Source organism: Lathamus discolor, chromosome 3 (assembly GCF_037157495.1).
Source record: "Lathamus discolor isolate bLatDis1 chromosome 3, bLatDis1.hap1, whole genome shotgun sequence".
NCBI classification, from domain to species: Eukaryota; Metazoa; Chordata; class Aves; order Psittaciformes; family Psittacidae; genus Lathamus; species Lathamus discolor.
The window spans coordinates 25,895,231-25,921,431 of record NC_088886.1 but is presented as its reverse complement, the minus strand read 5'-3'; the positions used below and the strand labels follow the sequence as shown (position 1 = coordinate 25,921,431).

General features: G+C 40.5%; 1 protein-coding gene across 1 annotated transcript in view; it reads left to right on the top strand.

The window, feature by feature from the left end:
* The first annotated feature begins 4,849 nt into the window (after positions 1 to 4,849).
* The window catches only part of NIBAN1 (niban apoptosis regulator 1), a 74,305-nt gene continuing 52,953 nt past the window's right edge, over positions 4,850 to 26,201 (top strand). Inside the window, exon 1 of the mRNA XM_065674210.1 lies at positions 4,850 to 4,954. Within this exon, the coding sequence (XP_065530282.1) occupies positions 4,900 to 4,954 (55 nt within the window). The 5' untranslated portion in view covers positions 4,850 to 4,899. The remainder of the gene's footprint in view (positions 4,955 to 26,201) is intronic.

The window sequence follows — 26,201 nt, the reverse complement described above, 5'->3', positions numbered from 1 at the left end:
CAATGCATCTTGTTTGACAATGAGGAAGCTTGCTTCAACAGTTAATTTACAAAGGCCTGTATCTTATAGCTGCGTTGATGTGAATGTCGTAACTAATTAAAATACAGCCCTTAATGGCAACTGAGCAGGAATGATCACCTCTAGCTGGGTCATTTAACAGATTTCATAGCCTACTCACTAAGCAAAGAAGGAAATGGTGTTTGAATTTACGAAATAGGCTTTGTGTATTTAGTAAACAAGAAAAGTTCAACACATACAGCTTATTTGAATTTACATACATATAAAACCCTGTAATTACTTGGCCACTGGGACAGGCAAATGAAGTATGCAACAGCTGGAGGCAATTCTCAGCCCTAGGTTTCCTTAATATATCCAAAACAAAATCAAGAATCACATCTTAAAAGATTCTGAATTTCACATTCTTACTGAGTCTTCATTCCTTTCCCAAATGCCCTTAGTCCTGTATCATGTCCTAACAGAGTTTCCTGCCTAGTGATTCCCATTTGTTTTGGGTTTGCTGCACTTCCTTACTTTCCTGTTCTTCTAGATCCAGCTTTGCCCATTCAACCTTCCAAAAGCAGACTCCAGCTTCAAAGAGTCAGAAAGCTGACATCAAAAGAACAAGCTTAAACCAGTGTTCTTTTTAGGTTCTTGACATGGTAGATGATAGGCCAACATCACTCCTGCAGTAAAACCAGAGAAGGAAGAAGAGAAGACCAGGGGCACTTTTCACCACAGGGCTTGAAGATAAACTCAAAATTAAGATAAAGCAAAGTCTCTTAGTCCTTTCTTGTGAGGTTACTGTTTTCAGAAATTTTCAGATTTTATCTCTTCCCTAGAACATGGTAGCACTTCATCTTGATAAAAGAAATAAATTTCTTATAGAAAGAACAATCATTCACTGGAACAACATCTCCAGGGGTATGGTAGTCTCCATCGCTGGAGGTTCTCAAGATACAATTGCACAGCGTGCTAGATAATCTCATCTAGGCTCCCTTTCCCATGAAAGACCAGATGATCTCTTGTGAACACTTTCAACCTGGGCTGTTCCATGACTCTGTTAATGAAGAATCTATTAAAATCCACTCTTGCCTTTTGGGGTTTTCAGTGCTTCTTCCTGGTCTCTCAGAATTAGGATAGTAGGTAAAGCACAACCAACTCTAACTTTCTTTAAGGCTAGTTTATCAAAATACTCTTTTGGGTTCTCCAGCCAAAACAGTTGTGATTCAATTAGGTTATCTTCTGCAGCTAGATTTTAAAACCTTCTTCCAACCTTTTGAAAATACCTCATAAGAATAACATCTTCCTGTATTAGATATAAGAGATTCAGAATATATTTCAACCAACAACCTGTCCTGAGAAAAGGGCTGCTTTTGTCTTCTGACACATATTCTTGGTACTATTTTCTGCAACCTGGTTTTGGCTTTCAGACAAGAATAATTAACCATTTCCTCTAGCAATAGATAATTATTACTTATCTATAATGGTTTTATTGTATTCGCAGCTGTCTGTCAAGAGTGCCTTGTTATCCTGCTTACAGAAGTCAGCAGTCTTAAAATGACTACCTGCCTTTGGAGAAATCTTATAAAGTAGTTCTGGATAATTTTTCTTTTTTCTCCCAGTGGATTTCATACATACTTCACTCCAATGCTTCTGGTTGACAAACTGTGCTTCTGGGGCAACCAAGAAAGTTGTGGGAGAGTACACACAGGATGAACCCTCTAAAGCAAAAGGCGCAGTTAAGTGCTATTATGCAGCATGTCAAAGTAACTCGTTGCTTGGCAAGTCTTATTTACAATTAGACAAGTGTTGGTACACAGGAGAAGTAGCCAACAATATGGCAAAGATTTTATCACTCCTTCTGATGAAACATCTGCAATTTGTCATCCCCGTGGTTGCATTAAGGACTGTGTGTTTGACTAGCAACCGCTGGAAATTTATTTATATATATTATTTATTATGATGGTATGCACATTTGCATTGAGAATGGATCTCGTCATGTCTATGTCTGTGGCACTTCAGGGCTACATTACAGTTCCCTCCACAGGGAGATAATAAAGCAATTGTGGAGACAACCTCCTTCACCCTCCCTCTCTCCCAAAACCAGAGTTGGAGTCTGATACAAAATAAGGCAGTGTAGTGTCTGTGTACTGACTGCACTTTTTGTGTATGAGAGCTCCCATTAGTTTCACAGGCTGCCTCCTGGGTGAAGACTAAGTAAAGTTTAGACTCTGGTGATGTAAGAAACCACCTCTTTCCTGATGTTAAGCTGTTACAAGTGAAGTTGCAGAGGCAGTGGAGACAGATCTTCATTCCTTTGTTGGAGAGGAGGTGCATGTCCTGGTCCTGTTCACCCCTGAATTCACTTTCTCTATGAGATGGAAGTGTTCCATCATGTTGTCCTATAGGATATAATACAAAACAGGTGTTTAGAGAAGGAACTTTTGGGGAGAGTAAAGGTGAAAACCCCTAAAAGATCAGGATTTTATTGGAGAAAAGGTTGGAAAATATTTGTTTTATTTCTGGTGGTATTTTTGTTTTGATGTTATTACTTTATCATTGATAGCTGCAATGTGGATATGTTACAGATCATTTATACGTGTTCCTGACTTTGCTTACATTTCTCATGGTATCTTTTTAAGACACTTAAGATAAAAACCTTGCCATTAAAACACAACATTTCCTTATCATAAAAGGAAAATTATGGTCTTTAATTAACTAGCATTTGTGAAATGCTTGGGGATCTTGGGGATCAGGTATTGCCAAAGTATAAAATGTTATAATTAAAACCACTATTCAGTTCTCGGTTTGTTTTTACCCTAGCTGTAATTAGACAGGGAGGTTTCCCATTCAGTATGCACACTGACATCTGTTCCTGGGTATGCAGCTTCTGGGATTTGGCGTATTTTCATCTGCTAAATGATGAGACAGAATAGCAATCCAGTTCACTGCTCATGAATTTTCCATAGTTTATCTCTCCAGACTCCTTGAGCTGACTTTATATTACATATGACTGTACATTATGAACTGCTTCTCGAAGACATTTGATAAAATATATACTACACTGAGTGGACCCCAAATTCTTCTATAATGCCTTTAAGATGCACAACAGTAAACTATTTCCTCATCATTGCCTACTCACAGAGCTCAAAGACATGCTGTGAGCAAACTACAACATCCACCTTTCTGTGAGCAAGTGCAAAGCTCTCAAGCAAAGCTTAATAACCAAATATATTGATAATAGAGTCTGATCCACTTTTGACCTCTAGAAGTGCTGTTGATTTAGTATTATATTTTCAGCTATCTATAGACTTGTGAAATGCTGTTTTAGTGATGCTTTGGAAGAACGTGGTCTCCTCAAGGTAGTTAAACAATTGCTCTGTTACATTTTGGCACAACCAGCATGTGGCCAGCGAGCATGAATTTATATTGAAGTTGCCTTCAATCAGCTTTCTTGAAGGAAGAGGCTGTTTAGCAGAATACTGAACTTGATGTTACATATCAGCTTCAATATTTCAAATCTGATCAAGTTTAACGTTGGTTTAAATGTTCTACAATTCAACTCAAAAATTTTTAACCTTCCTTGACCACCTGAGTGGCAAAGTAGTAAATTTACCTACTGCACAATCCTTATAAGCAAAACTTAACTATGTTAGAGCAATTTCACAGCAAGTGACAGTTGTGTACAAGCTGAATGAAAAGTATTTAAGTCTAAAATGCATAACTTCCAGTCACTGTGACAGCACAATCCATATTCATTGCATCTCATCAACTCCATACTAAACATATGAGGCACAATAACATATGGCAAGCTGCCCATTCCCAGTCAGCTGAATTATCATTATAAAAACAGCAAAACAGAAGAAAATACCTTAGAAAGTTGTAGAGGGTATAACGTCTTGCTGAGACTATTATTCAGAGGCAAGGAGATCTGGGTAACTTCCATACTATCTTACACCACTGTGCTGAGAATCAGCAAACTGGTGCTCCTGCATGTTTTAGGAAATTGGTTTGATCCTTGGATAATGTTTACTGAAGGGACATGCATTTTATTGCTTGCTTGTGTAGGTTTATCATCCTGGAATCGTAGGTTTATGATTCTGGAATTGTATATTAAATAGCATTCTATACAGGCCACCAGGATTCCCAATAAGATGAGCAGGAAGATAAGGCCCTGAATACTAAGCCATATGAATCCCATGGTGTCTCAACATGCCATGTAGGAGGCATCCTATTTGAAGGATATTTCAGGTGGTTCTTTTGTCTTGAAAAATGTTGGAGAGTATTTCTAATGGACTTCAATCCCATGATACCAACAACATGTATAATCTTTAAAGTAGTCTCCATGGCTACTTCAGAACATCTTAGCACATCTCCAGAGGGATGGAGATGTTGAGATTGGGTAGCAAATGACATGTGAGCAAAAGGAGACAGCGCTGTGCATTTTGATGAGCCAAAGTAAAAGCTTAGGGACATGCGTATCTAGAGGCACACTCTGCTTGCCTTGCAAGTGGATGTGTTTTCATTGCCCCTGCAACTACTTCTGGGGCCTCCTGCCACCTTTTGCTCCTCAATTTATGAGACTGGTGACGGGCAACCTAGGGGTCGCCTCCTGTGCACGGCAAGAAGGCTGCTGGAGGGTGAAGGAGAGAGCGAGGAGGGGAGGAGGGTGGAGGGAGGCGGGAGTAGGTGCCGGAGGAGTCCTCCCGCCCCCGGGGCCCGACATCCTCGAGGCGGCAGCGGGCGAGAGGCGGTGCCTGCGTGAGGAAGCGGGCAGGGAGCTGGGGGCCGGGTAGAGCCGGGCAGGGTTGGGCGGGGCTGGGCTGGGCTGGGCTGGGCAGGGCAGGGCGGCAGCGCTCCTCGGCCGCGCTCGTGTAGCAGTCCCGCGCCGCCGGCAGCATGGGCGGCTCTACCTCCAGCCTGCTGGACGAGAGCAAGTGCACTTACATCCGAGGTAGGGCTCTGCAAGGGGGAGGCGAAGCGGCCGGCTGTCTCCGGAGACGTTTTCTGAAAGCGCTGCATCTGCAGGCACGCTTTGTGGTGGGAAACCTCGCAGAAACGCACCCGCGGCGTGGCGGGGTTCCGAGCGGGGCAGGGACCAGCTGGGTGTCCCAGGCACCGAGCCGGGTTCGGGAGCCGGCGGCGTCAGCGGGGTTTGGGCACATCGCTGAGCTGGTTCGGGGTGGGACAGTGTCCCGTGGGGTTTCGGGCAGACGGTTTCCTACCAGACAATGCTTTAAAAGTTCCCCGTGAAGGAATTAGAGCATGCCGAAGAGTAGGCGGTAAAGACTGTGAAGAGTGTGGAGAGATGCGACCTGTAACTGCGTGACAGTCCCAGTTCCCCAGCCCCGGCAGTTGAAACCTTTGAAGCACCTTGGTTTTGCCAAGGTAGATCGGTTCAGGACTATGTGGCTAGATGTTTTGCAAAGCCATTGAAGGCAGTGGGAAAACTACTACGTCGATATGTAGGTAAATGATTCAGACTTGTGTGAGAACAATGTTTTATACCCTTAAAATGTTAGGAGAGAGAAAATGGAAAAAACCCAAACCCCAAACCTGCTTTAAATTTATGCATATTACACTTAAACTATGAAATGAAAGGGCATAATTCTGTATTTTGGGGGGTGTTTTTGTTACTTGAGTGGTTAAAATACTAAATACATCTTGCTCCTGTCTACCTACGCTCCTCACCAGTAAGGTAGCAGTTAAAGTGTTTACAAAGCAAATTTTAAGGCTGGGGATTCACAAGCGAAGTAAAAGTTTGCATGTAAAAAGGAAGCCCTGTTCTGGTATACTATGTATTATGCATCTGAAGCCTGTAAAAGTCCTCTGAACTGGAAGATCAAACTCAGGGCTGATGACTAAGGGCATAGGGTGACTCCTGGGTGGTGCCCAAAGCCAAGTTTGTCCTTTTATTCTGTTGCTTTGGGATTTTTTTGTGGCTTAAAGAGAGTGCAAGTGTTAAATTGCTCCTCTGTTAGGCTTTTGAAATCACAGTGGATCTTTCAGTAGATTCCCATAGTGGAATCATCCAAATATTACATGGCTTTCACCCAAAAAAGCAATCAGCCAAGCATCCAACCTCACATGCAGAGATTTTTGTATTGTGTCCCCTCAGCATTGTCATTTTCATCTTTCCCACTGTGGGTGGTTTCAGGTCCCATCAGAGCCATGAAGGTACAATTCTCCAATGTATTTCTTCTTTTCTTTACACTCATCCCTATGCTGCAGCCAAAATTGCATTTCCACAATTCAGCATTTCAAGTTTTCTGGTCCCTGACTGAGGGCAGTTAAGAGTGTCTGAACAGGCTGATGTCCAATTATTGGAGAAAAGGGAAAAAAAACCCCAAAACAAAACAAGGAGATACGGGGAACTTACCAGCTTCTTCACAGCTGTGCGAGAGGATATTGTCATTGCCCTGGACATCATCTAGAATTAGAACAGGGAACTCGTGCCAGAGGGTTGGAAAATCCATATCTGGACACGTGTGAAACTTGACTGGACGTATGTATCTGAAATTTCCCTGTAGTGAAAAGGGAGAATACCTTTGCCTTGCTAAGAGCTGTGCAGCTCTTCAGATACATCTCTACTTTGCCTGTCACATCTTTGCAGATGCAACTGCTAAAGCAAAATCATTGTGAAAAAAGGAATTAAAACATAAGGCTTATTCCCTGACTCCAGTCTGCCATTCTTGCTGTGGGGGTGCCCCACTCTAAACTCTTGCTTTGAAAAATAATTAATGAGGCACTTTATAAAAAGGCTGCTCTTAAATTAATATTTCTGAGAAGGAGAAGGAATTGGGAAGAGCGTCTTAAATTGAAATAGAGTGTGGTCCAGCCAGCTCACCAAACCTACTGCTCGTGTTGAGGCTGGAGTCTGCAAGATTCAGACCTTGCTTATCTGTCTTGCATGTTTTAGTCTGATGTATTTTCAGGGCAAGAGCCATAGTAAGCTCTGCTTGTTCAAAGAGGAAGCTGCCTGAATCGCTGATTTTGTAGATTGAATAAGCAGCACATTTTTTAGCTGGCTTTGTAAAGATTAGGTGGTTTTGCTGGGGGTCAGGGAGCTTTGTGGTTTGTTTTTTTTTTTCCTCCAAAGATGATGCAGGAGAGTCCCCAGTAAAAAGGGAAGGGGGATACATGCTTTTTGTCATAGAACTGTAGATCCATAATGCTTGAATGGGATTGCATTGATCATGGAGATTGTGACACAACAAGTTCAAGGATGGTTCCTCGTACATTGCACATGCTGAAACTGCAGCCAGCGACATTCTCCAAACTTTGTGCATTCTGGAGTGCTCACTCATATTGGCCCAAATACCAGTGGACTCAGGACAGGAAATCCTGAGTATTGCTTCAAGTGAGAGTTTGGTCTAGATCATCTCTAGTGCTCCCTCCCAGTCAGTGTTTCAGTAAACTAATTTACACTTGCAATCTTTATATCCTGGTTTCAGCACTAAATTTTTTCATCTGCCTTAGCATAGCTTGCCTCATGTCCCCATCTCCTTGCCTTTGCAGCAGAAGCTTGCTGTGAACGAACACTGGCATCCTGCATCCTTTGAGATAGCTCCTGCCATGCTAACCTCAATCTGCAGCAGATAAAATTATTTGGGTGGCATGTCAGCTCTGCAGCATGCCATGCTGCTCCCTGTAAGGAGGGGGAGTTAGCCAGTACTGCGTGGGGCAGGGTTAAACATGACTGTTTGAATGTGTAGTGGGATTGCTATGTGGTTGTTGTCATGATGGTTTAATTTGATTTCTTGTTGATGTAATGATAATTTAATTTGTCTGAAGCTTTATCCCTGTGTTGTAAAGCCTTGTAGTTAGTATTTAGACAACATTTGAGCTGAAGCACAGTGTAACAAATGGAAATGAGGGACTTAGGGCTTAAAGGAGTAGATGGAGTTTTCAGCAATAAACTGATAGTTTCTTCATCAACATATGTGCAAATCTACAGGCTTTCTAATTTGCAAAAGTCTGCTTACATTGTTTGAGAGATGAGAGTAGAGCAAAAGTAGGGCAAAGAGTATGTGATATGTAAAATTATGTTAAAAAATATGTAAAACCATATATGTAGGTGTCTGTATAACCAGCGAGAGCATGGCCCTCAGAGCATGGGAGATGCTTTGCTGCATGCAGTTCCCCACAGGTGAATAAGCGTGAGTCTCGTCAGACCAGTTGGAGAAATGAACCCCAGGGGAAATCATGAAGGCATCCTATGTAGAGTCTTGGTTACTGAATGCAAAGGCTGTGATTTCCACCAAAACCTACTTCAACTTCTGTGCTCTTAAGTACGAAGTGGTAGTATTGAACCAACCAGATGGCAAATTGTTGAAACCTGTGTATATTTGTACATGGGGCAATATCTTGAGCCATACCTGAAAATCAGCTAATATAACTATTGACCTGGTCATATGAGTTTCCTGTGGCAAATAATGCCTAAGAGGAAAATATACAATGCCAATGTGTAATTTTTCAAGTGGTCTTCACTTTGCGATACAAGTGAGGCTGTGTTTAAGATTGCAAGGGCAGGGTTCATCCTCATGAAGTCTGAATCAAGGACAGGCACTTTGTAAGCTGACAAAAGACTTATTTGCAGATGGCAATGTTTTGTAAAACATTTTTTTATACTCAGGAAATCTCTGCAGTAAGAAATTATCTCACACAAAGTTATATTTTGCAAGCCATCACAAAATCTTTTTATCTCTTTCAAGTAGAAACCAATGAAAATTGATCATTATTGTGGGGTGAAATTGTGAATAAAATGTCAAGACTCAATATTCCTTACTCATACCTGAAGGAAATGAACGTCATAGCAAAATAATGCAAAACCAAGTCAGCAGGGACTCCTGTGAGTGTGGAAGACAGCTTGAGCCCACTGTGAGGAACTGGGTGGAGGGCATCTAGAGGAGAGTAGGAAGCCATGTAGTGCCAGCAAGGAGGAAGGGGGCAGAAAGCCAGGCCATACACACTGCAGCATTGCTAGTCTTGAAACTGTAGCAGTTTCAAAGGTGTCTTCTGTGTAGCACAAACCTGTTTTTCTAACCATACCTGTGGAAAAATATTTTTTCCATTTATTTAAGATCCTTATGATATTTTAAATACACACACATTATAAGCAGTAAAAGGATTTAAAGCCTCCTGAAATTAGAAGAAATTTTAATAGTAATTCCTCTAGGTTTTGGACTGAGCCTTTAAAAAAAAAAGGAAAGACTTGTGGCAGAAATAATCCCTCTTCGTAGGGTTTTTGTGGGACTACATGGGAATTACTCAGGATGTGAGTGAAATAGATGGAGTTTAAAAAATGTCAGTAATAATTAAGAGACTGGGAGTTGGTCAAGTGAAAAGAGTTTATTAAAAAAATTCATGCTTTCAGCTTGATGAAGCATGGGCTAAACTTGTGATGGGATGTGTTTGTTGCATGACTTGTCTAATGACATTTGATGAGTGTTACACCCAACAGGGAGCAGTATAGGGCAGTAGTGGGGAGTTATGGACTCGGTGCAATCATGGAATTGGGGAAAAAGATGAAAGTGCCTGTTAAAACCACTTAGTAGTATGCCCTGGGAGATTGTGACAGGGGTGTCAAGATTGCTGATAGAAAATTCTTGCTTTAGGTCTCTAATATTAGGCAAGAAATAATCAAGGAAGGAGATCTCACAGTGGGGCGAAGGTGGAAATGACCCTGATAGTGTTAATGATTTTCCATTTCTGCAATCTCAGCAGCAGTAGTAGGGGATCAAGCTCTGCTCTGTCAAGTGTGGTCCGTTGGGGCCAAGTATTTTTGAACTTGAAGAGGTGGGGAGATTTCAAGTACCCAATGCCAGTAATTTCAACAGGTACATCTTCAAAAGAATTTAGCATAAAAAAATTGAACTTCTCTGAAGGCTGTTTTTTCATTAAAGGTGTTCAGCGTACTTAACCATATCCAATCTGACCATTTCTGTAAAACATAAAGCTGTCCAGAGGACAAGGTTTTGTAGTCATTCACTTTTGATTTGTTTGTTTAAATGCAGTTTTTCCTTCTTCCTTCTTTCCCTTCTTTTCCTTCTCTTTTCTCATCCAGGCATATGGGACAGCCCAACTGAGGGACACAGCAATGGTTCTGTGACCCTGTGGTGCCCAGGGATGCACCCTATGGGTTTCCTCATTGTTCAGGACTTTTCTGAGCAGACCTTCCAGCTGTTATTCTTTTCAGTTGTGAGTGAAAGCTATTGCTTAACATCTGTAAGAAATTTCTTTCTAGTTATTTGTTTTGCCTATGATTTTCAGTATGGTAATAATTAAGATGGGGTTTTTTTGCACAACAATAAAACACTTCAGATGTGCTCCTACAAATGCGGCATACTAAAAAAAAAACAGATACAGTCTTCCTATTCTGTCAAGTTTTAGAGACTTGAAGAGGAGCCTGGTTTACACTTAAAAGACAAGATAAGGAAATCGGTTGCTAGCCTCACAGGAAACTGTCCAGAAAAAATACCATTGGTTGCATGGAGATAAGTCCCACTGACTTGGAGGGAGATAACCCAAGTGCCTACTACAGCTCTGCAGTGAAATTCTTGCCAGCAGCCAGCCGGCATGCACATAGCCATGAGCAGGGATGCTGGAGGATTGAAGAATAGCTTGGAATTAATTGTGGAAAAGTTGGCCTTTTTTGGCCAGGCACTCAGAATGGATATTGGATTTTCTTTAAACTGTCGCATAGTCCTTCTGGTTTTAATTTGGTGTACAACTGCAAGTATAAGAGTTTTGTAAAAATCTGGCTGCACTCACTGCCTTTTCTCTCGGCCTTTTACAAACTGTGGCTTGCTGTGTTTTGGAAATCCTTCCATTTTCTGCAGGTGAGTGTGGCTGTAGCATCATACAGAGCAGGAGCATGGAGTCTCTCTGGACTTCATAGTGTCTGCTTCATAGCTCTTAGAAGGTGCTTTTCATTTTCATGTTCTCCGGTTTATGGTGAAAGTTGATAGGATTTTTCTGCCATTACCAAAATCTAGGGGAAAGGCATAGTAATACTTTCTTTTACAAACATGTACTGAATCCAGAATTCGTGATTCTGGGTGAACACTGAGCAAGTACATCTAGTCCATTCCAAATAGGCACAAATACCCACAGAATGAAAAAATTAAGCAAAATGCATAGGAAATTCAGATTTCAATCTGGGTGAAATTCTGTTCATTATATGCACCTTGCTAAGTTTCCAAGTTCTTGAAGACCTTAAGAAATGAGAATTTGAAAAAATACCGTTTTGGCATTACTTGCTTTCTTGGAAGTTTTAGTCCTCAGAGAGGTTGTTGCTGTTGGAGCCAGTGGCACATATTCATGCCATCATCTTAATAAATGGTGCCTGTCTGTTTGGAAAGGAAAGGCTCTTTATTTCTTCTTACATTCTTTAGTTCAGGAGGCAAAGCACTTTATCTTAGCTCTCAACTGAATGCAAGCAAAAGGCGTCCAGGGATGTGATTGATGGAAAAGGTATTTGCCACCCAATTTGAACAGAATTTACTGTACTTGGTAACTTCCAGATTTCAGCTTTGGGAGATTAAGGCAGGAGATAGCTTCTCTATGCAATTTTCATTGCTCATATAGGCCCGTTTATTAGCTTCTTTAAAAAGCGTCACAATCAATTCTGGAAGTTTGCAGTCATGTTGTCTTGCAACGGGCATGGCCAAGAATTTCCCTATCAAAGCAGGAGGTAAGATTTCGTTTTTCAATTTGTCAATAAAAGGATTGTCTGTGATCACATCCAATTTACCCTCTGTAAATGCCTTGAGGTTTTCATAAACCCAGAAATCTGTTATCCATTTTGGGACACAGCTCCTTCTTCTGCCAAAGCATCTGAAAAGCTGGGTCAGGCTCCTTGCCCATTCAGCAGGATCATCTCAAGCTTCCTTACACCAAAGACTAGTTTGGTTTGCACAAAAACTGACCTCAGAGATGATGTGCTACGTAATGCTTGCTACAGAGCCTGAGTTTGAAAACTGAAAGCTGGTTTCTTTCTGTGAAAGAAGGTCTTTTTCAGGTGCTATGGGTGCAGGGAAACAAGAAAATCAGGTAGTAGGAGAAGGCATGTGGCATTTTTCATTCTTTTCTGCTGCCTGTGTAGATGGAACTACTTAGAGAGTTGAATTAGGCATGAGTATTAATGGAAAGAGCTTCTTCTTAGCAGAAAAAGTGAGAAATATGCTCACCTTTGCCCAAAAAATCTGTAATTGAGAGGCACACTGTGTGGAGTCTGCTGCACTGTTGTACTTACTGTTTTCCAAAATCTTGAAGACTGGAGGTGCAGCTTGGCCACAAATTATAAGACAGATTTTGCATCTGATAGAAATTTTATTGATATTAAAGGGAGAAAAAGTGAGCTCTGAGATGATTAAAGCAGCTTTGTTGTTGATGTCTTTGGGCAGTAGCAGCTGAAAAGCCAGTGTCTAGATTGGGAAGGATGATATTCATAAGCAATGTGGTCATGGATGCTTTTAAAGTACAGCAGCATTTCTTTCTACAGCTTTTTCCTTTGCATATAATAAACATTCTGTTCTCTTTGCACTTAAAGGACAATTAAAAGTGGCTTCAAGCTTTTGGACATGCATGCAAGCATTTTAGTTCCTTTTGCATTTAAAGAACAGTGATGAAATGAAATGAGGCCAACTCTTACACAAAAGTAAGATTACAGCTTGTGTAAATCACACAGACTTGTGTGAAGAAAGGGCTCATCTGTTTGGTTTTTCTAAAAACTTTATCCTGTTTTTGTATTATTATTAAAAGTTTGATGTGGATTCTATGCTAATACTAGGTAGTTGTCTTAGCTAGCAGTTACCAGGAAATAGAAAACAAAAGGAAGGCTGACTCCTGGTTTCTTCTGGTTAGACGATTAAAAAGTTAAAAGTGATATAGTTTTCAAAAATATGTAGATTTTTTTTATAATATAAGAAATCAGTAAGGAATAAAGTAGTTAATTTATTTTCTAAATTAATTTTCTAATCCAAAAATAGTTATAACCAATAACACTTTGGTGTTGTTTGTCATGATCTTGATTCTAAGCCCATTCTTCTGCCTTGCCTTGACTAAGGGGTGTGCAGATGCTGCAGAGGCTTTTATGGTGTATATTCAGTGTTCTCATGCAATCCCTGTTCGGTGCCAGACCAACCAAGTGTCTCTCAGGTAGCTTTCTGCTGAATGTGTTGTAAGTCCCATGTGAATAGGGGGAGGCACCATGTCAACTATCAGTGTGACCATGGTGGTTAATACATATTTGCTGCTGGCAGGTGCATGGTCATGCTCTGAGATCTCAGAGAATGCTATGGCAACTCTTTAGGTCAACGCAGCGTGCACTCCTGCAGGACTGCCTCAAACCATGCCTGGCACTATGCTGCTCAATGAGCTGGGATAGCTGCGGCAATGGGTTGCTGCAATCCAGGATGGAAATAGCAGCAGAGGTTTCTGGCTTACTACCCACTTTACATATCTTCCCAGAAGTGAGCCATGATCAGTCCTTCAGAATAAATTCTGCTTTTGAGATTTATGCAAAGTGAGCATGTCAGCTGATCTTCAGGTTGTTTTTTCTACATGTCATTGCTTAAACAGTGAATGTAATGGAGCCTCTTTGTTATGGTTTCTGGCCAGCCAGCATGCTGAGAAAAGCCACCCACATCAGTGTCTAGCCCATTTTTTTGACTTTTCACTAATGACACCAGCAGTGGTAATGCCTTTTCAAATGATAGTGGACTTGTAAGGAGATCATTGGTAGTGGACTAAGACAGCTCATAGCTCCCCCAGAATGCTATTTTTTCCAGGTTCATTCTGTATTGTGCTTCTAAGGTCAGTGCATGTTTTGACTGTGGCTCTAATGCATTGCAAAAACTTGAAGAAAAGGTTATCTACACCTGAACAGCACATTAGTTTTTGTGTGTGGGACATGTAGGTCCTCACAAAGAGTGTTCGTGGTACAAAGAGCATAAAACAATCCTTGTTCCTGGTTGTTTACTGTTTAAGCAGGCAGAACACACAAAGCTAAAGCAAAGGACCAGAAAAACAAAGGCATGGGACCAGGGAGTTCTCCTAGCTAGGACTCCAATGCAGGGTCAGATTTCTGCCACAGTTCCAGTTGAACCATGCTGATGTGTCCCAGCCAAGACAGAGTCAATGGCTGTGTTACGTGCTAGGGACCAGCTGGACTTTTAAGCACTCGTGATCACTAAATACTTTCAGAGACAACATCGGAAGAATGTCTACAGCTTCTTTACATTGTAAAAACGTCTGATATTTCCCATGAAGGTTTATGTTCCCCAGGTTAAGGTAGTTGCAAGTTTTGTGGAGCTTGAATGCTGGCTCTGTCTGTGCATACCATTTCTAGAGATTCACTGCTCATTGCTTGGGATGGCTCATTCACTGGCGTAATGCCTTTCTGGATTTATTACTGGTTTTTAGTTCTTTGTGCTTGGGATCCCAGATAAAAAAAAATGCCCTTGTCTGCTGTATCTGGAAAGTTGCTGTCAAGAAGCTTTTCCTTACCCTTTTCAGAGATATATGGGCATTGTTCATATTTACATAAGGTGCAACCCCCATCCTGCCACTCAGCATCCAGCTCACTCATCCTGGACCTTTTATCTAGCACTCTTCTTCAGTCCCTCTCACCTGCTTCCTTAAGAAGCAATTTTTAAAGCTTTACATCATGTTTTCCCTTCCTCTGCATGAAACCACAGTTGCTATTTGTGCTGTGATTCTCTGCAAAGCTTTGTCATTATGTTGGTAGCAGAAGACTTGATTCTTGAAGCAGAATTGGGGACATTAAATGTCTAGGTGAACACTGTCTAAAGACCAACTTGCTTTTATTGAATGTGATATGGAGGATCCTTGTGTATTTTCATTTGATATTCCACACAGTGCAGTGGTCACACTAGAGGAAAGACAAGCTTACATTTTCAGCAGGCAAAGGTTTAATGGCAGAGCCTGTGCAAAGGGAAAAAAAATAACCCCAAATGAATGTAAATGTTCTCTTAGGAGTATTCTGTAAAGTAAGAGCATTGTCTGTGATTTAGTCTACCAGACACTTTCCACTGTTTTCAGTTGCAAATGAGAGTTGCCAGTCTTCAGCTGTTCAGCCTGAAGTTTCCATGCTGAGCGTCTGCCTCATTGCATTTTTCAGAAAACTGCAGCTAAAATGGATGAGGTTCTTTTGTTTCTTTTCTTCTTTCTTTTTTCTTTTCTTTTTTTCTTTTTTCTTTTTCTCTTTTCTCTTTTCTCTTTTCTCTTTTCCTTTCTTTTCGTTTCTTTTCTCCTTTTCTTTTCTTTTAGTTTTGTTTTGTTTCGTTTCGTTTCTTTTCTCCTTTTCTTTTCTTTTCTTTTCTTTTCTTTTCTTTTCTTTTCTTTTCTTTTCTTTTCTTTTCTTTTCTTTTCTTTTCTTTTCTTTTCTTTTCTTTTCTTTTCTTTTCTTTTCTTTTCTTTTCTTTTCTTTTCTTTTCTTTTCTTTTCTTTTCTTTTCTTTTCTTTTCTTTTCTTTTCTTTTCTTTTTCTTTTGTCTTCTCTTCTCTTCTCTTCTCTTCTCATTTCTTCTCTTCTCTTCTCTTCTCTTCTCTTCTCTTCTCTTCTCTTCTCTTCTCTTCTCTTCTCTTCTCTTCTCTTCTCTTCTCTTCTCTTCTCTTCTCTTCTCTTCTCTTCTCTTCTCTTCTCTTCTCTTCTCCTCCTCTCCTCTCTTCTCTTCTCTCTCTCTTTCTTTTTTTTTTTTTTTTTTTTTCTTAAATTAAGCTACAGGAAACATGTTTTTCTTCCCTTGGATGTTCTGTTGAGCAGCTCAGGCATATCCTGCAGGAGGAGGAAAGGGGTTGGGGCTATAAAGCTGGAATAAGGAAAACAGAGGTGAATGGAAGGATTTCTAATTTCTGCCAGTGTTTACCTGCTGAACTAAACCCCATTGTTTCCTCATTTGCCCACTGTCCAGTACAGCAAGTAGCTGGGAACCCCACAGCTACCAGGAGCTGTTCACTGTTGTAGACAAAGGTGATGCCACAAGCCAAACATAACTTTCTACCACATAAACTTGCAGTATTAGCTGAAAAGGTTCGTGGATCTAAAGCCCTGAACTCACCAGCGATGCTTGAGGGAGACCAGGGTGCAAAGGCAACATTTTGCTTGCCATTGGCTCAATTAAGTAGGAAGCCCCAGATCTGTTGTTTGGGTTTGGGTTTTTTTCCCCTTCTGAGATTTCCTGTATACCTGTCAAGCTACATGATGCCGTGCAGGTATCAATCAGTAGATGATCTTCCCACTGAGATACTGTGATAAATGCTGGTATTTTCCCATTGAGACACTGTCATAAGTGCTGGTATTTTATTTCATGCATGAGGAGTTATGGATATTAATTTGGGGCTTGACACATCTAGTGCTTAATTGTTCAGGGACCTAGCCATTTTAATGCTCTCCCCAGATTTCCAGCCAGGCTCCGGCTGTGCTTAGTTGTGACTGCAGGCATTCAGCAGTTCTGGAAATGAGAAAAAGGTGGCAGCAGGAGCCACCTGGGAGCTTCTCCCATAAATGATGTATGTTTTGTCCGGCTTTACATTTTGTAGCAGACACAGAAGACAGGATCTGGTTCTTTGGGGTTGCATTTACCTGCTATTTCTAGATCACCATGCCACAAACATTCAGAGCTCTGCAATGAATGGGGCAGGTGCCATGTGAAATTGATTAGAAAATTGGAATTTTAGATGGGACTGTAAAGCTTACAGTCTAAGCCACTGCTGCTTGTGCTCTACCAGTCTCTTTGCACTAAGCCTAGGAAGCAGCAGCTGACACGAGTATTTTGAGGTTAGTGATGATCTGTGGGTGTGGCTGGAGGGAGGTACCCAGATATCAGGGTTGCGTTTGATGTGTCTGCAGGAGGGAGCCTAAAAATCATCCAGATTGTCAGTTAATCAATGCTGGTGGTTTTTGTGGTGATTTGGAGGAGGAAAGATCATACATTCATTCATAGAATGGTTTGGGTTGGAAGGGACCCTTAAAAATCATCTAGTTTCAGTCCCCCTGCCATGAGCAGGAGCAGCTTCCACTAGACCAGATTGCTCAAAGGCCTGTCCAGCCTGGCCGTGAACACTTCCAATGATGGGGCATCCACAGCTTCTCTGGGCAGCCTGTGCCAGTGTCCCACCATCCTTTAAAAGTGTTTCACCTGCACATACTAAAAAACTAAAGATGCAGAGAAGACATGAGCTCTTGATTTTTGTGTGCTTTCAAAATGTAATCATGGTTGTTTACTTCTTTATTACTGTTTCTACCAGACCTGGTATTTTGCAATTAGCTTTCCAGCTATGGCCAGGAAACAGAGAAGCAGCTGGAATATCTCTTACCACTCTTGTGACCCTCAGTTAAGACCCTCATTTGCAGAAGGCCAAATGATCATGTAATGAAATTGTGCTAAGACCCCCAGCATAAGCTGCCATGTTTTTAATGAGGAAGGAAGGGTTCAGACAGAGACTGTGCCATTTCCTACAAAGGGATATTGAAAAAAATATTCCAAAGCCAAACATTGCATAAAAAACCAAAAAGGAAAATGGTGAAGGCAAGTCCACCTCCTGTGCAGGCTGGAATTAGGAAATAGTTGTGTATAGAGGGAAAATGCAGCTGTAAACTCTTGGAAAAACTATATGTAAAAGTGACACAGCTGCTGGATTGTTCACGAGGAATTGTGTTTTATATAAACCAAACCAGACTCTAGCATTTCAGGGATCAGACCTTGGAGGCATTGCTCAGTGTTATAATATACCAAAATGCCATGCACATCTACCTGGTGTTGCTTCCTATACCTTGCATGGGAGGCTCGATAGACTGCAGCCAACGGTTGTTTCGGCATCTTCTGGTTAAAAAAAAGATACAAAAATCAGAAATCCTGTGAAACAAACCCACACATGCTGCACAGGAGGATTTAATCCAGGGAAATCAAACAGATTAATCCAAGTGTACAGTCTGTGAAGGAGGGACATATATCCATTTGAATATGAAGCATAATAAATAATCTGTTTACCTCAAAAACCTGAAGTTTTCTATCCAAAGCAGGATGGCAAGCTATGTTAGCCTCCTTGTCCATTTATTCAGCTTGTGGTGCAAGTCAAACATTACCATTTGGAGGGAGGTCTCAAACAGACCAGTGAACAGCCACAGGAGAGGCATCACTCCCAGTTTCCTTGAACTTTATTTGAGTCCAGCCTACATGTGAAAGGTGTCTGTAGCCCCCACAAAAGTCTTGATTCAGCCGTCACAATGTATTTAATAGAAGAAATTGATCTCTAGGAAGTTCAAAAAACTTTCTGAACTACAGAAGCAAATCATGTGCTGAGCGGAAAACTATGTTAATAGCTGCTTCCATCAGCCTCTTGATCAAAAACAGACTGAAGGAATGGGGAAGGATGTCGGTGTCCATGTGGACTGACATAGGATTTCAGTGCCCCTCTCTCTGAATGCCAAAATCAAGGCATCTTGAAAATGTGAGTTCTGACTTAAACTTACTTCTAGATGAGTGGTACTTCACCAGTCTGCTACAATGTCACACTGTATTTTTAGGACCAGTATTAGGATTTTGCTCCCATTTCTCTCATTCCTTTAGAGATAAGTATTTTAATTATATGGTGGATGCTTTTCTTATGGAATAGCTGCAGCATGCATGCTTGGTTTCATGGTACATAATTGCTGTGCTGCTTCAGTGAGCATGGATATTTCATTAGCACAGCAGCTTCTTTGCCATTCCAATTGTCCTCATTATGGGATTTCCTCAGAAGCTGTAGAAGAAAGGTCCTCATGTTGTTGTATGTATTTCACCGATCTCTACCACAGCAATTCCTTCCTCCTGCTCTTGAGTTTCAGCTGCTTTTCACCTGAGAGCAGGAGGGCCCAGCAGCAAGCTGCTTTCAAACAATGTCCTACCAAACCCAAGGGAAACAGTGGGGAGGAAGAGTGCCAAGAAGAATATTAAGGCCATATTTGCTGTGAAACATACCCAATATCTGCGGCAAAATAAGTTCCTGCAGATTTTGGAGATTGGCTTGGTGTGTTCGTGATAATCCCTTGGGAGCTGTGGCCAAGTAGCGGAGACAAATCTTAAACTGAAGCAGCCCAGTGAGAAGCAGCACTGGGATTTGTTGGAGGAAGAAGTTGGCTTCAAAGTGAATGAAGAAGGAAGGCCCTCATCTGAATATATCACCAACTTCCCTTATGCATGGAAAAAAACATGAATTTGCTCAGCACATCTTGTAACAGAATGGGGATGTCTAAAGCTGATACCACACCGAGATATGAAGAAGTTACCAATGTAAACAAACATATAAAACCAAAGTGTTGATAAGAGTATAAAATACTACATGGTAATTCTGAGCAAGAGCTTGCGGTTTGGTAGCTATTAATCTTGCTACATCGTTTTTCTTTAGCGTGCGTTAAATATTTAGGCAGCAGGAAGTGTGGTCAACTGAAAAGTTGCTGTGCTGTTTGCATAAAAGTTGGCATTGGCACGTGTTACTTTCATGAATATAAAATGGAAGCAGACTTGCCTTGGAGCATGCTCTTACAGTCAGGTCTCGCAGGGTGCTGGGGCTGAACAGTGTAGGTGAACACTGGCTGGGTTTTTACTCTTACTGTCTGCAAAAGAGCAATTTAAAAAATAAAATCCAGCTTCTCCGGTAGTGGAGGTGTCTGGAGTTCTGCTGTTGGAAGGGACATGAGATTTTCTGAGAGACTGAACAAAAAGTAAATTTAAAGGTGAATTTTAGGATGCTATACGGAATGTCAGGTTGAGTTTCTGTCACCATTATGTATAGTAGCATAGTCTGAATTGGTGCCAGAGACGTGAGTGTGTGCAGCCTTGGGAGGATGTGAAAGCCATATTTCATATGGGGCCCATCTCTCTCTTAATTTTTAATTTCTTTTGGATGATGGGAATGAAGACATCTGTAAAAACTAATAAGTCTCCTTTGCTTCCAGAATAAGACTATGAGTTTTCCAGCTGTTGGCTAAGACAGGTTTTCCTGTCAAAATAGCTTTTGTCTGATGTAAGTCTAAAGCAATATGGTTATGGTAACAGAAAATACTTCTTTGTCAATTCTGTCCCTTGTTAGTTTTAGTTATAAATGCAAGTATTTCTATTCATTGTTGCATCTTGTAGCAGCTGTTAGATTTTTAAAACCTTATGAATTCTTCCAAGTTAAGTGCACATTGTTGATAAAATGAACTATAGCTTATATTCTGTATTTTCTTTATATTATGCATTTATATTATGTCGTGTGGCTAATTCTCTTTTATCTTCATAGTGGATTCTCACAATTATAAAACATGCTTTTGCTTTTCTTCAAGAGTCCTGTCATCTTGAATAATACAAAACCAAGCTCATAACATTGATTCATTTTGTTCTTGGTAGCAACCACAATAATATGGACTATGCCATATATTTGTCAACTGATGCCATTCTATATTCATAAAACAATCCTTGAGATCTTTTTCTAGACATGTGGAGTTTTAAGATTAGCTTAATAGGCATCTCTCGGATGTGTAATTTTTCCAGACTGAATAATATGTTAACCAGAAGATATATAATTTGTGTACAGTAGACAAGGAAAGAAGAGTGTATGTTTAAAAAACGAATTTTCCAGAGCAGCTTGGCAAAAAAAGTAGGTCTAATTACTATCTTCTAATAAGACTTTTATTTTTATTTAAATAACTTTAAAAAAAAAGTGTGCTGGCTAGTGAAGCAGTTCTACTTTTGTATCTTACAAGTTTCTTTGCTAGAATTGTTTTCTTTCAGTTTCAAGATACAGTATTTTACAAATTAGAGGAATGCTAGGAAACTGAATTTAAAAAGCATGTTAGCTGTTCTGCTCAATCTTGAAGCCAGGGCTGCGTTATCTCCTCCAACTTTCTTCGCATTGCTCTGTACTACTCATTCTTGAATGAGACAAGATCTGATGCTTTCATTTTTTTCTTGCAGAAGGTTCTTCTGAAGCACACCACGCTGATACTTTTAATACACCCCCCCAAAACCCTGTAATTTTTAAAACTTCAGTTGGCATTTAGACTTTGAGCTTGGCTTCAGAGGTGCTGAGCACCCGCCCAGCCGGTGCTGGTGGTTAGTACCCAGCAGTTCTGGAAACTGCCTCACCCAGTGGTAGCAAAAGTAATTTTCAAAAATGCCTTTGAATCTTCAACCATCCTGTTAGTGACAGAGGTACTTCTGAATGTGAAATAATTACTACAGAAAGACCTGACCTCATTACTGATTCAAAAGAGGTTGTAAGAAGACTATCCTCTCTTACACTATGGTTTTTGTGGCTGTTAGCTGAGGCACATGTCCCTCAGAGGGACATATCTGCAAGCAGAATTGGAAACTAATATGTTAAATGAGGCCTGTGTTTTGATGTCCTGACCTCTGAATTTCTGAGACATGTAAAGAAAAAGTCATGACTCCATTTAAACCAAAATTTTTGAAGTCAGAAGGTTCAACCTGACTGGCTTATTTTGAAAGGTTTGGTGCATCTTTGCTAGTGAAACTCAGTGTAAAGCGGAGAGCTTAAGATGCGCTTTTACAACAGTCTCTCCTACTGACTGTGGTTTTGCACTGGAAATTATAAAGAATCCATGAATCATATTGGTGGTTTTTGTGAATACAGTTTTCCAGACTTCCTGGCCTGTTCTTACTCTATCATCCTTTTCACTGATTTGCTTTTTAGCTAACAAGCAGCCTGCCTGTTTGTATGAAGCTGCTGGTTTTATGCAAAACCTGTGGTGAAACTGTTGGTGAAATGATTGCTCAGTGATGCTTGGAAGGGTAAGTAGCAAAGAAGTAGAGTCCTAGGGTACAAAGAAGTTCTGCTACTGCATGAGCAGAATGCAGCCTAAGTAGCATGTCATTGGAAAAGATGATATAAAAATACTTTGTAGAAATGTAGTGCTCATCCTGCACTTCCATCAAGCTGGTAAATCCTGTCAGCCCAAATGAAGACAGAAAATGGATTTACATGGCTTTCCCTGCATTTGTTTCTCAGACAGCCACATTGAAGAATGCAACACATGGCTTGAAATTTAGTTGTAGTCAATAAATGCAGGCAGCCTATAGAGGAATTCGGCTTTGGATTATATTTGAAATGAGAGTTACTCTGTTGGATTAGAGGTAGTTTGTGGATATTGGATGCTTACATGGGCTCATGGCAAAATTTTGCTGATCATCCTTGCAGGGGCTGGAGCAAAACCTCAACCATATCATAGGCTCTCCTTTATCTTCTGCAGTCATTTAACTGACAAGTTTGGGGAAAGACACAAAGAAAACTATATTGTATAATTTTGAAATTTCAAAGCAACGCCACATAATCACAACTATTTTTTATTATCCAAAATCTTCTCTCCCTTACAAAGACCTGCACTAAAGTAAACATTTTGTGACTCCTTTTGCCACAGAGGGGTGCCTTTAGCATCCTTCTTCCCAGTTGAGTCTGTAAATCAGACTCCTGCCTGCCTGCCTCCCCAGTGAAATGAACTGATACTATGCTTAAAGTGCAGTTGAGTAGACAGGAGCTAAATATGTTTAAAGTAGCATTACTAATGATTACCTCTGCAGTCAGAAAATTAAAATGTAATCTGATACACATGAATTTGCCACATAAATCTCTTATGACAGGAAAGCCATTTTCTTTTTTTCTTACCAGCTCTTGCATATTGCATTCTTAGGGGTGTTTTCTCCTTAGTCCCCTAAATAAAACATTTTACAAAACACAGAAAGGTGAAGAATTTAGTTTTTATTATGGACAAACAAAACAGAGGACAATATTCTTCTCCAAAAAGAGAGGAAGTATCAGCACCCACATGGATGAGAGCTCGCATGAGATTGATGCGGGAACTTAATGGAGACCCAAGATGGAAGAACTGAGATGTACAAAATGAACTCCATAATTGATTGTACAAAGGCAAGAGCAATGAAAGTAAACTGTTAAATGCACTAATTGAGGTATTGCCACCATAGATATAAAACCAAACCTTGAGCATGTTGTGGTTATGTGCTGCCACAAGTTGCAACCTACCAGCAAGTACTTTTGGTGTGTCTATGCACCAGAGGTCCTGCTGTAGACCTCAAAAGGCACAGGGTTTCTGTGAACCACCAGAAGAGCTCTCACTGAGCCATTTCCAAATAAATTCTCAGGAACTTCCTCTTCTTAATAATAACTTGTCTGGCTGTTTTTCCAAGCCCAGAAGCTCAGATGATCCTACTGTACAAATACAGCACTGGAAGAAGATGGTTTTGATTTGTTTTATTCCTTTCAAGTCATGTTGTGTTGTCACAAAGCCTTCTGAACATGAAAGATAAATGGAGAGGAAATGAGGCAACTTATCTTTTTCTTATTTTCAAAAAGGAAGGAGTATTGAAACATTGAAGCGGAAGAGCTTGAGCAGCCAAGGAGACACAAACACACATTTAGTGAGAGAGACAATAGCTGACTGGAGCTTCTTCCCAGGAAGTCTTCTTAGAAATGGAAAAAACAAACACCAGTGCTAACCCTATTGTCTTCTTGGTGATGCTTTCATGAGCATTTGGGGAACTGAAACTTGTCCAGGCAGAAGAAGAATAATGTACAACACTTGGCGGACTGTCAAGTAGCTAGACTGTAACCCCTGTGAGCTTTATTCCACCACATATAAGTGGGCTTTGTTGAAGTCAGCTCCACAAAGGAAACAAGATGACTTTGAGACTCCACCTGCAGAGTTCCCTGCCACGACCTTCCCATCACAGCAAGTGACATCATAGCTATGCCTGTCTGGGAGTCACAGCCAAACACTCAGTGGGGCTCTGGAATTTCTCTGAATTAGGCTAAAGTAGAAGTCTGAAAAAGAAAATAAATACTTTTCAACAAAAAATTTAAAAGGTAAAAAGAGGTAAAAAGGACAAAAGGTAATCAGACCTGAAACCCCAGCATTTGCACATGAGTGACTATAAGATAAATATCTTGCTTTGTGTGTGATCTCTGTTATATTTACATCAAATTCTTTCTGAACATAGTTCTTTTACCTTTTTTCCTTAAATTCCCCTAACCTATGACCTTGTGACCTGGGAGTATTTCTTCTACCTCTGGTGATCTGGATTGCTGGCACTGGCTTGTTGTAGGGGGGCAAACCTGGTGAATGTGAAGGCAATCCTTTGATAGTGCTGTAGTTGCAGAAAGTTAAGGGTTGTTAAGATTTTTACTTGACCTCTTTGCAAGATAAAATTTAACAAATTAATTATGAATTTGCTAGCAGAAGGTATACTTTTATTAGTCAGGTCCTAACTTTAATCCAGAAGAATCAAAGACATAACCTCTGACAAGTAAGACATGATTACTTAAGTTTAATGAGTTCTTTTAGCCTTGAAAAATTAAAACTCAAAAAACGTTTGTATCACTTTGTTTCCTTCTTTCACAGTGCTTTGGAAATACTGGGATCTTGATTCTGGCCTTGCTCAGCTTTGAATGGGAGAAAAGAGGGAAAAAAAGGCAAATGACAGGTCTCCCATGTTGAGAAACTCCAGGCAACCAGAGGGCCATCTCCCATCTTCTCTTTGCTTGCTCCCCTTTATTTTCTTTTCATGACCTTTTGCATAATTTCTCTGCTTCTGCACCTGGATTACCCCTGGACAAACAGGGGCTTTTTGTGTAGTCACATTGGTTTCACAAGGGAGGGCAAGACCTTCACTCCATTGTAGTCGGTTCTATTTCCTTTGCACCCATTTCACAACTGGAAGAGAGCAAAAGGCTGCTCCTAACACAAACTAGGACTTTTAGGCAGTAGCAGCAGCTACAGTAGAACCTGAGTAAGCGTGAGTGAGAAAACCTGACGTACTCATTAAGTCCAGCATTGTTTTGAAGGGTGAGACATTTTCATAGCTTTAAAGAACCTCAGGTCCATGCAGCTAATGCTCTGGTACCACTTCTTGGTGTTTCTCAACTAACTTGGATTATAAAACTTAATCCGTTGCATTACAGAGCTGTAGTTTCCCATCCTTATCTGTAATATTCACAGAAAAAGGAATGTTTTACACAGGGTTTGGTGAGCAGATTCAAGTTCTATACACTTGTTTTCTAAACTTTTAACCTTAATTGATGGTTTTTTTTGTAATGGTGGGAAGAAACCTCCTTCCCTGCAGGATGAGGCGCCAGTGCTTCCTCCTGTCTCTTCTGTAGAATTACAAATTCAGTGAACAGTGTGGTTTTGCTGGCTGGGAAGATATTATCATCCACAGAGAAGTACAGAAAGGTTTGTTTATAAAAGGGGAGACTTTTAGTTGCATGAATATACACCCTTTAATGCTTGGAATTATTTCTTGCAAAATGTGAACACAATAAGTTTCCCATTTTTCTTGTCCAAACTTAATGTAAAGTGGGAGGCGGGGTAAAAAAAATTCCTTGGGCTGTGAACTGCACATAGGCTAGCTGAAATATTGTCCCTTGGAAATTGTGACATTTATTATTTTTCAGTGTATGCATGGGAGCCAAAAGAGAATCAAACACCTCACGATTTGGGGAGGAAAACTGTAAAGAAAAGGGACCTGATGGTCCCCTTATTCTCATTTTGTTACGCACATGTAGCCCTTTTCCTTTTTCTGGGATTTGTGTGTTTGTTGAGAAATAGAAAAAAGATGTTACCATGGGAAAGTGGCCTTCTGCTGCAGTGCTTAAAAGGCAGTGTCTTCATGGGAAACCTGGTACTTTGAACCTTGTACTCTGAAAAATCCATCTGGGTTGATTTACACTAGAGTGGTGATGAAAGTAGTTACAATGTGAAGATAAAAAAGGGAAATTTAAGACTAAGGTACCTTCAGCAAAAATGTGGCCCCACATGGAAAGACGTGTGTGCGTATATTCATAACTATGTCCAATGTCATATATGCCTTTGAGTAATTTTGTAATAGAGGTGTCTAGTATGGCATGATTTTGGCAAAATAATTAAGGAAAAAGAAAAAAAAGGAAGAAGGTTCTGTATGAGCACAGTCCAGGCACTGCACAGAATTAACCTTCTGCAAGTGTGTGTGCCTATATAAATACATATATAAGGAAAAACCTTTAACTAGTACCATGAAGGTGCTTATATCTGTTTTTTGTACCTGTGACGTGAGGATGGGTTTTGTTATTTTGTCTTGTGGATGAACATGCAGTGAAGTAACTGATTGCAACATCACCCAAAAGGAAGAGGGTTATGGGCTCCGG